This window comes from Cnephaeus nilssonii (genome assembly GCF_951640355.1).
Source record: "Cnephaeus nilssonii genome assembly, chromosome: 5".
Classification (NCBI taxonomy): domain Eukaryota; kingdom Metazoa; phylum Chordata; class Mammalia; order Chiroptera; family Vespertilionidae; genus Cnephaeus; species Cnephaeus nilssonii.
Window position 1 is genome coordinate 81,288,246 of NC_137076.1, and position 11,281 is coordinate 81,299,526.

The window sequence follows — 11,281 nt, forward strand, 5'->3', positions numbered from 1 at the left end:
TATGTATCAATTTAGAGTCTCCTTTTTCCAGAGAAGTTTTTCCTATACTTCCAAATTCTGGTTAGATAACCCTCACCTTTGCTCTTATAGTTGCATACACTTTTGCTATCATGCAATTCAGTATGCTCTATTTTTAATGTGTCATCACTTCTCTGCCTCCACATTTCAGGACAGAGACTATGTGTGTCTGTTTACTACTCTATTCCTAATATTTATCACCAGGCCTAGTACAAAATATATGCTCAATAAATATTTGCTGAACAAATTGTTGAATGGATGCTTTTGGAAGACCTGGATCTGCAAAATGAAACTCAGTTCCACAACTACTAGTAAATTGGGGTCTAGTTCAACTTTTTTTAATGTTCAAAAACTAGACATATGTTATTCATTACTGTTGAGTATTTATTTACTTTTTACTGCTGCCAGATAAGTCTCCTATGGAGTATCCCTAAATAAATGGTACCATTTACCAAATCTGAAATGTCAGCCTCCCCAAAACAACTATTTGCATATACCAGGTTTAGTTTCCAGTGAACCTTATTCTTATTGTCTTAGAGTACTTGTTGACAGCTAGGAACAACTAAGACTGCTAGTTTTCCTGGAAACCTCTTGCCCACTAAGTCTATTACATAAAAGAGTTGTTCTAACTATTTTTAGTTGTTTTATATATTGTCTTCATAACTTATTTGAAGATGGGGCTGTATCTTCAATATATGCTTTTTATAGCCACCACAGTTCTAGCCAATTGTGGTTTACTGTGTTAAGGAATGAACAGCAACAGTATCACATATCACAAAGAATGCAACTTAGAAAAGAAAATAGGAGTTTAGGAGGGAATATCATTTAAATCCATCAATAAACACACAAGGTAAATTAATCTTCTGTCTCAACTTACTTAATTTTGTTTAAAACCTGGGAATCTGTAGAGTCACTTGGTGGCGCTGCAGGATAAGATAGGGTAATTTTTGTTACATCAGAAGCCACTGGCTTCCATTAACCAGTGGAGCTGAGAGCGCTAAAGAAGCAGGGAGGGGAAAAGAGGCTTTCAAAAGAAAGCTAGGCGGCCAACAAAAGCCTCACAACAGGATTATAAATCTATACATCACCAAAGGTCCAGGCTGATAGAGAGGAGCAACTCCTGGAGCTGTTTGAGATTGAGCTGAAACATTTCCAAAGAAAGGCGTTTGGCTAAGGAGCCATGGAGCTGGGAGAGGAGAGCCCTCAGCATGTAAGGCAAGTGCTGCTTTTCTTTGTTTTCCTGGGAGGGTCTTTGGTGTGTTCAGAGACCAGGCGCTATTCTGTGGCAGAGGAGACGGAGACCGGATCCTTTATAGCCAACGTGGTGAAAGACATAGGTTCAGGGGTGGAAGACCTGGCTGTGCGGGGGGCTAGAGTCATCTTTGACGACTATAAATCATACTTGTGGTTGGATCCGCAGACTGGCAACTTGCTTTTAAATGAGGAATTGGACCGGGAGGCACTTTGCGATCTCACGGAGCCATGTATATTGCATTTCCAGGTGTTACTGGAAAATCCTTTGCAATTTTTTCAGGCTGAGCTTTGGGTCAAAGACATAAATGATCACACTCCCACGTTCCTAGATAAAGATATACTTCTGAAAATCTCGGAAGGTACTGCTCCAGGAACCTCATTCCAAATGGAGAGTGCTCAGGATTTGGATGTAGGAAAGAATGGTGTCCAAAACTACACATTAAGTCCCAATCCTCATTTCCACCTTAAGTTACAACACAGCGATAAGGGCAGAAAATACCCGGAGCTGGTACTGGATCAATCTCTGGATCGAGAAAAGGAGCCTGAGATTAGATTAACGCTAACAGCCTTGGATGGTGGGTCTCCACCCAGGTCTGGAACTGCAGTGGTTCGTGTTTTGGTTTTAGATATCAATGACAATGCACCGAAGTTTGAGAGGCCTGTCTATGAGGTTCAGGTACCAGAAAACAGCCCTCTGGACGCCTTAGTCATCAAGGTGTCTGCTACAGATTTAGACGCAGGAATAAATGGAGAACTAACTTATTCATTTTCCCACGTCTCCAAAGACACACGGAAAACATTTGAAATCCATCCAATTTCTGGCGAAGTCCACTTAAAAGCGCTTCTGGATTTTGAGTTAGTTCAGTCTTATACAATAAACATTCAGGCCATTGACGGTGGGAGTCTCTCAGGAAAATCAGCAATTTTGGTTCGGGTTGTAGATGTGAACGACAACCCACCGGAAATAGTCATAACATCTCTTACCAGCCCCATACCAGAAAATTCCTCGCCTGAAATGGTGGTCGCTGTTTTTAGCTTACGAGACCAAGACTCTGGAGATAACGGGAAGATGGTTTGCTCAATTCAGGACCATCTCCCCTTTCTCTTGAAGCCTACTTTTAAGAACTTCTACACCCTGGTAACAGAACGGCCATTGGACCGAGAGACCATTACTGAGTACAACGTCACCATCACGGTCACCGACTTGGGAACCCCCAGGCTGAAAACCCAGCACAACATAACCCTGCTGGTCTCCGACGTCAACGACAACGCCCCCGCCTTCACCCAAACCTCCTACACCCTGTTCCTCCGCGAGAACAACAGCCCCGCCCTGCACATCGGCAGCGTCAGCGCCACAGACAGGGACGCGGGCGCCAACGCCCAGGTCACCTACTCGCTGCTGCCGCCCCACGACCCGCAGCTGCCCCTGGCCTCGCTCGTGTCCATCAACGCGGACAACGGCCACCTGTTCGCCCTGAGGGCGCTGGACTTCGAGGCCCTGCAGGCGTTCGAGTTCGGCGTGGGTGCCACGGACCGCGGGTCGCCCGCGCTGAGCAGCCAGGCGCTGGTGCGCGTGCAGGTGCTGGACGCCAACGACAACTCGCCCTTCGTGCTGTACCCGCTGCAGAACGGCTCTGCGCCCTGCACCGAGCTGGTGCCCAGGGCGGCCGAGCCGGGCTACCTGGTGAGCAAGGTGGTGGCGGTGGATGCAGACTCGGGCCAGAACGCCTGGCTGTCGTACCAGCTGCTCCGGGCCACGGAGCCCGGGCTGTTCGGCGTGTGGGCGCACAATGGCGAGGTGCGCACGGCGCGGCTGCTGGGCGAGCGCGACGCGGCCAAGCACAGGCTGGTGGTGCTGGTCAAGGACAATGGCGAGCCCGCGCTGTCTGCCAGCGTCACGCTGCACGTGCTGCTGGTGGAGGGCTTCTCGCAGCCCTACCTGCCGCTGCCCGAAGCGGCGGCCGAGCAGGCGCAGGCCGACCCGCTGACCGTGTACCTGGTGATCGCGTTGGCGTCGGTGTCGTCGCTGTTCCTGTTCTCGGTGCTGGCGTTCATCGCGGTGCGGCTGTGCAGGCGGAGCAGGGCGGCCTGGGCGGGTGGCTGCTCGGTGCCTGAGGGCCACTTTCCGGGCCACCTGGTGGACGTCAGCGGTACTGGGACCCTGTCCCAGAGCTACCAGTATGAGGTGTGTCTGACGGGAGGCTCTGGGACCAGTGAATTCAAGTTCCTTAAACCAGTTATCCCCAGCCTCCCGCCCCAAAATCCTGAAAAGGAGGAAAGCCACACCTTTCTGAATGGCTTTGGGTTCAATTAGGAATTCCATTATTATGCAAAACTTTTAGAAAGTGCTATTTCTTTGTAAAATTTATTCATTGTAATGTAAAGTTATTTCTTTAGAGTAACCTTACTAAGACCTCAGAAATTTCAATGTCTACTTTCTGCTCTTCTTTATATTAACTGGGGGGAAAACTGAGGGAGCTAGAATTTGTTTAGTCTTTCTTCCAAAATGCAACCTCAAATAATTTATTTAAATACACGATGGAGCAAAAGTAGGTTTACAGTTATTCATATGGAAAATGATACAAGAACAAATTGTGTTTCACGTGTTAACAATTGTGAACCTACTTTGCCCCACCCTGTATACAGTATTTTCCCTTCTAGGTTAATTGCATACTCAGCTCAGTCATAGTCTCTGGGTGTTCTGGGCTCTAGATGGTCTCACCAAAACAGTTTTCATGTTTGATAGTATTATTATAGAGGAAATGCATGCTATGAATAAAAACAGAATTGCTTTGTCATCTGCTTAGGTTGACTTTTAATGTTACCTTTCAAAAGTCTTTTAAAGTATAATCAATCTTTCTATTCTCTTCTGCCAAATATTTCAGAGAATTTTTTTTCTCCATTTAGGTATGTTTCTGTGTAAGTATTTTGTGAATTGTATATATTGCTGATAGGTGGTATATTAAAATAAATTCTAATCTTGTTTAGATTAAGGCAGATATTCAGCTACAGGTCTTGTCTGAGAGCTTCCCAGTATGATCCAAGAGAGATAAACACTATTTAGATGATTGTTCCATTTTCTTTACTTTTCTTGACTATTTTGATTGGCTCAGCAACAGACTCCTGATTAAAGCAGAAATAGTCATATTCTCCAAGCCCTTAAATTGGCAATTAAGATGTAGTTCACCTATTTTTTCTTGATTACTTGTACCTAGGAAATAAATGTTAAACATAGGCTGGGGTAGCCATGTTTGGGCTGGCAACACAAGGAAAGGGGAGGAAGGAAGGGAAGGAAAGAGTAAAGGTGAGAATGAATAAGGAAGTGGAGGAAACAGAAACCTAAGAAACAGTAGACTAAGACAGCTATGCACTTGGTTCTAACCTATCAGTTTCTCATTCCAGTGTCTCCAAATCCCCAAAGTCTTGTTGTCTTTGAGTTCTATAATAAGACTCCAGTTTCCTAATAATAAAACTTTTTTATTTAACCCATGGGGGGATTACTGGAAACCAAAAGAGACAAGAAAGATATGTGCAATCTTGAGTTCTCAATTAGCCTATGTAACAGCAAACCCAGGTCTTTTGTTGCATGCTTCTCATATTAACTTAGCCAATGAATGGAATAAAAAAATACAAACTTTGAGCTAATTAATCAATACTAGAGAATTTTATTATAAAACTTAATTTCATAAATAATTGGCAAAGTCTTTCAACAGAAAAAAATGCTACAAAGGGTTTTATGGAATGTCTTTCTAACAAGTTTTCCTCCATTATTTTATGTGCCCCCGGACTAGTGTTTAAAAGTAACACCTAGATTGTTATCGTTTGGGTGTCTATACCTTATCTCAGAATCATCACACATGTGAACATAATTATTTTATCATTTAATGTAAAATCTTCAGAATCTACAAATAATGTAATTTATGGATTATATGGGTTGATTCATGATTTTATTAAGAGTAATACAGTGTTTTATTGACACATACTCTATTATTAGAAAGGCTCATAAAAATTTTAAGTTTCCTGCCAAGTCTACAAGCTTAAAATTTTCTCCTTAGAAGAGAAAAATAAGGAGAAAATTTTTCTGAGAGATGATAGATGGGAATGAAAAACTAATTTTGATGCATTTGCTCACTTACATAGATACCGGCTTCTACTGGTTATTTTTTTTTAATGCATGAATATTAAGGGCAAATTTTCTTGCCTACTTAATTTCATAGTAAAGAAGTTGGATCCATAACCAAGATCTATGAGGAAAATTATCAGATATAACTGTAACCAGCATGTTCTCATATTTTGAAGGTTTATTTAAATTTGTTTCACTACTAGAAGAAAACATTCTAAAATAGAATGATTTGTACCTCAATAGAATTAAATCAATATTCAGCACAATGTTTACACTAGGCCCAAGCTGTTTTCCCAGTTATCCAGGTAATTGAAGTGCCAGACTATGTGATACTGTTGGTTATTCAAACAATATTAAAGTATTGTTTAAAATTTGGTGCAACTGGATAGACTCCAGGTTCCTTACTCCAAGATATTTTTTTCCATCCTTAGGAGTAAATACTTTATGCTAGGGTGACAGGATCTCCACCTATCCTTATGAGCTATGTGAGTTGCTTGCTAAAAGTAGATTGTGATCTTTCCTTCTTGGGAATAAGTTTAACCTGCTCTTTCAAATGAACCTAACTTATTTTCTTCTGCACTTTAGTTTTTACTGTAACTTCAGCTCTTTATCTTTATAATCTTGACTTTCCTACTTTTCAAGATCTCAGTGAATGTTAACTTCGGCATGTGTATATCTTATTTTAGTAATAGATGTAGATGCTTTTTACAAATTGTTTTAGATAATCTAACAGTCAATACAACAGTGCTTACAGAGATACTGAGATATTATCTGTAGACAATATCTACAAATAAGTTATCCACAATCCCTTAAGCTATTTATTTAGTTTGCATAATAAACCAGTTCCAGCTGGTCTGTCACTTAAGTTTATACTCTTGAAGTATGTAAATGAATCTCTTCATCTACCTTGCTGGCAGTGTGTTAAGAGTTTGATTTCTTTAGGAATAGACTGATAACTACCCATATTTTTCTACTCAATTCCCCCAGAATACATAGTATAGCAGACATTATATTGTAAGCCCCAGAACAACAAAGAAAGTATGTGTTTTCCCACCACTTAATATACTGCCTGACATATAATATGAAATCAATAAGGTTTGTTGAATAAACAAATAAATATAGTTAGCTTTGTTCTTGCATCATTTCCCAAAGTGGCTGGCACCATTTCCACATTCACAATCTCACAGGAAAATAGGAGTTACAGTTTTATTTATAAACCACCCTACATATAATCCGTGGTGGCGGTTGTGTATGGGTGTGTGCATAAATCAAGGGGAAAGCGTTTTGTAGCATTTCCAGCAAACTAGGTTTAAGTGCAACACATGGTGGCGCTGTAAGCTAAGGCTGCGAAAAACAGACCTGCGGAGGGGAGGGTTCCGGTTCTGGTAGTCATTACACAGATCTAAGGGAGAGAAGAGGATCCTTAACGGAATTACCCAGCGGCAAGGATTGATTCCGGGGGCAGACTTCCCGCAGACCCAACAGGCAGCCGCCCCCAAAGACTTCTGGCGCTGAAAAAAAATGGAGGCTGAAGAGGAGCGCTTTCCTACACTAAGGCAAGTCCTGCTTCTCTTTGTTTTTCTGGCTCAGACTAGCGCAGAGCAGAAAGGTTATAGCGTCGCAGAAGAAACCGAGGGTGGTTCTTTTGTGGCCAACCTAGCAAAGGACTTAGGGCTGGAGGTAAGGGAGCTGTCTGGGCGGAGGGCTCGTGTCATTTTTAACAACAACAAAACACATTTTCAGCTGAACCTCCAGACTGGGGATTTACAAGTAAACGAGAAACTGGATCGGGAAGAACTGTGTGGTCCCACTGAGCCTTGTGTGCTGCAGTTCCAGGTGTTACTGGAAGAGCCTTTGGAAGTATATAGGTTTAAGCTTTGGGTCCGTGACGTAAATGACAATTCACCTGTGTTCCCAAAAGCAGAAATGATTTTGAAAATCATGGAAAGCACTCCTCCAGGGACTGCGTTTCCCCTGAAAAATGCACAAGATTTGGATGCGGGCATCAATAATGTGCAAAACTATACCATCCACCCCAACTCCCACTTCCACGTTCTTACCAGAAATGGCAGTGAGGGCAGGAAGTACCCAGTGCTGGTTCTGGACAAAGCTCTAGATCGGGAGGAGCGGCCCGAGCTGAGGTTAACGCTCACAGCAGTGGATGGCGGAGCTCCTCCCAAATCTGGCAGCGCCCTGGTCCTCATTGAGGTTTTGGATATCAATGACAACGCCCCCGAGTTTGTGCAGCCACTCTACAGAGTGCAGATCCCGGAAAACAGCGCCCTGGGATCCCTTGTTGTCACTGTTTCCGCTAGGGATTTAGACACGGGAATAAACGGGGAAGTGTCCTACTCCTTCTTTTATGGCGATGAAGAGATTACTAGGACATTTGCACTCAGTGAACGCACAGGTGAAATGACAATCGTTAGGAAACTAGATTTTGAAAAAACTGTTTCATATGAGGTGGATATTAAGGCGTCTGATGGGGCAGGTCTTTCTGGAAAATGCACTGTCATAATACAGGTGGTGGATATAAACGACAACACTCCGGAACTGAAGGTGGTTTCACTTACAAGCTCCATTCCAGAAAATTCCCCGGAAACTACCATAGCTCTTTTCAGTGTTCAAGACCCAGACTCTGGGGAGAATGGAAGGATGGTGTGTTCCATCCAGGAAGATCTCCCTTTCACGCTGAAACATTCCGTTGAGAATTTCTACAAGCTGGTAACAGAGGGACCTCTGGACAGAGAGAACAAGGCAGAGTATAACATCACCATCACCGTCACCGACATGGGGACCCCCAGGCTGAAAACCCAGCACAACATAACCCTGCTGGTCTCCGACGTCAACGACAACGCCCCCGCCTTCACCCAAACCTCCTACACCCTGTTCCTCCGCGAGAACAACAGCCCCGCCCTGCACATCGGCAGCGTCAGCGCCACAGACAGAGACGCGGGCGCCAACGCCCAGGTCACCTACTCGCTGCTGCCGCCCCACGACCCGCAGCTGCCCCTGGCCTCGCTCGTGTCCATCAACGCGGACAACGGCCACCTGTTCGCCCTGAGGGCGCTGGACTTCGAGGCCCTGCAGGCGTTCGAGTTCGGCGTGGGCGCCACGGACCGCGGGTCGCCCGCGCTGAGCAGCCAGGCGCTGGTGCGCGTGCAGGTGCTGGACGCCAACGACAACTCGCCCTTCGTGCTGTACCCGCTGCAGAACGGCTCTGCGCCCTGCACCGAGCTGGTGCCCAGGGCGGCCGAGCCGGGCTACCTGGTGAGCAAGGTGGTGGCGGTGGACGCAGACTCGGGCCAGAACGCCTGGCTGTCGTACCAGCTGCTCCGGGCCACGGAGCCCGGGCTGTTTGGCGTGTGGGCGCACAATGGCGAGGTGCGCACGGCGCGGCTGCTGGGCGAGCGCGACGCGGCCAAGCACAGGCTGGTGGTGCTGGTCAAGGACAATGGCGAGCCCGCGCTGTCTGCCAGCGTCACGCTGCACGTGCTGCTGGTGGAGGGCTTCTCGCAGCCCTACCTGCCGCTGCCCGAAGCGGCGGCCGAGCAGGCGCAGGCCGACCCGCTGACCGTGTACCTGGTGATCGCGTTGGCGTCGGTGTCGTCGCTGTTCCTGTTCTCGGTGCTGGCGTTCATCGCGGTGCGGCTGTGCAGGCGGAGCAGGGCGGCCTGGGTGGGTGGCTGCTCGGTGCCTGAGGGCCACCTTCCGGGCCACCTGGTGGACGTCAGCGGCACAGGGACCCTGTCCCAGAGCTACCAGTATGAGGTGTGTCTGAACGGAGGCTCAGGAACCACCAGAGAGTTTAAGTTCCTATAATCTGTTGCCTCCAACCATCCGGGGTCTGTGAATGGTGTGGAGGAAAACTCAAATTTTGTAAATGGTTTTGGATTCAATTAGGAATTTGTTAAAATTTTCAGATCATTCCAGATGAAGATTAGTTCTTTTAAAATATGTCTTCCTTACCAATTTTGGTAGATACAGATTTTCTTTGATTTCATTTTCCTAGTTAAGGAGATTAGAAACTTTAAGTATATACTCATGTTCTCTCTCTCTCTCTCTCTCTCAATTCTCACCCAAGGATTTTTTCCCCATTGATTTTTTTGTTTGTTTGTTTTTAGAGAGAGAGTGTGTGGAAAGGAGGGGGAGAGACAGAGAGAGAAGCATTTATGTGAGAGAACACATCGTTCAGGCAGGGCATGGAATTGAACCCTTTAATTTGCAGGTGGAGGCTCTGTTCACAGAGCCAACCCGGCTAGGGCTTGTTTACTCTCTTTTTATCATTTCTACTTGACTAAGACAAAGAACTTGCAAATGTACTTCATACTAAAAAGTATGACTATTTGTTCAATTTATCAACTCTTCATCAACCACAATTGCTTTGAAGATAACCCCAGGACCATTTTCTGTTTTAATTTGTCCAGAAACATTTTAAAAAATTGATATTGTGGTTTCTTAGGAGACAGGCATGATACAAATCTAATGAGTTATTAAGATATCTTCAGTTTAATACAGTATTATGTCTACCTGTCTAAAAGTTTTAAATGGAGAACTGTCTGCAAAAAGTGCATGTTTTTGTTTCACAGTAATATTAAATAGAAAGACAATGATTTCTCCCATACTTGATTTTCACCTCTTTATATCAACCTTCAGTATATGATATATATGAGTATTATTTTTAATTAAATTTATTGGGATGACAATGGTTAATAAGATTATATAGGTTTCAAACATACATTTCTATGATGCATGAGCTGTATATTGCATTGTGTGCCCACCACCCAAAGTCAAATCATCTTCCATCACCATAGTGAGAGATTAGATTATTTCCAAATATTTAAATAATAGATCCTACCACATCTCCTTCTGGAAACTTCTATCTTCAGTAGATGTCTACTGTTGCAGCCATGTTTATGTTAATGACCCCTCTCTTTTTGTGATTTCAGACAGTCAGACAAGGTGGTAGACATTGCTGATCCAAGCTGTGTCAATCTAATTCTCTCTTTGTTTAAAAAATTGCTTTGGAAACCAGATATAAAATAGTCTCTTTGTTAGGAACTTAATAAGAAAATAATATTATGCCTGCTAAATACATGGAAAGAAGTATAGAAAATCAACCCACTTAGAGACAAGAAGGAAGGAGATGCCTAAAGAACAACCTAATTGCACATTTTCCATTTTCTCCCTAGTTTGCTTTCTCCTTTGGGTTTTTGGAAATAAATGCTCTTTTAATAAATTTCCTTCTAATTAAGACAGGTGTTTTTTTTTTCACTTGTCAAAAGCATGTTTACATATTCTTGTATGGATTAAAACTTACTATTAATATGGAACATAAAAAGTTCTAGTTGTCTCCCTGGCTGGGTTGCTCAGTTGGTTAGTCATCCTGATACATCAAAGCTGTGGGTTCAATCCCCCTCTGGGCACATACAAGAATCAACCAATGAATGCATAAAATGAGTGGAACAACAAAATGATGCTTCTCTTTCTCTCTAAAATCAACCAGTGGTAGAGCATGGGCCTTTGAACCAAAGGATATCAGGGTTGAATTCCTGGTCAAGGGCAAGCACCTGGGTTGCAAGGGGGAAGCAACCAATCCAGGAGTCTCTTTCACATTGATGTTTCTCTCTCTCTTTCTCTTCTTTCTTCCTCTCTTCCCTCCCCCCTTCCATTCTCCTAAAAAAATGAATAGAAAAAATATTCTCAGGTGAGTATTTAAAAAAATTGTGATTATCATATAAATTTAAAAATAGTTGGGTCAAAAGATGGTGGAATATTAGTAATCTGTAAGGGACAAGCACAAACATTTTTTAGACGGCATAATTTTGAGAATTGATGGATATTTCCAAATTGTACACTTTATATAGAAATTCTTAGAAAAATTCT

At 43.8% G+C, this 11,281-nt stretch overlaps 2 protein-coding genes across 2 annotated transcripts; both read left to right on the plus strand.

Moving 5' to 3' along the window:
- Positions 1–1,174: 1,174 nt before the first annotated feature.
- On the plus strand, positions 1,175–3,586 carry LOC307099477 (protocadherin beta-18-like; the record flags this gene model as incomplete). Its single annotated transcript, XM_079771062.1, has 1 exon — positions 1,175–3,586. The coding sequence occupies exon 1, from the start codon at positions 1,199–1,201 to the stop codon at positions 3,584–3,586; it is 2,388 nt and encodes a 795-aa protein (XP_079627188.1). The 5' UTR covers positions 1,175–1,198.
- Positions 3,587–6,916: 3,330 nt separating this feature from the next.
- Positions 6,917–9,351, plus strand: LOC307099479 (protocadherin beta-15-like; the record flags this gene model as incomplete). Its single annotated transcript, XM_079771064.1, has 1 exon — positions 6,917–9,351. One exon carries the CDS (start codon positions 6,917–6,919, stop codon positions 9,215–9,217), a length of 2,301 nt encoding a protein of 766 aa, XP_079627190.1. The 3' UTR covers positions 9,218–9,351.
- Positions 9,352–11,281: the final 1,930 nt, after the last annotated feature.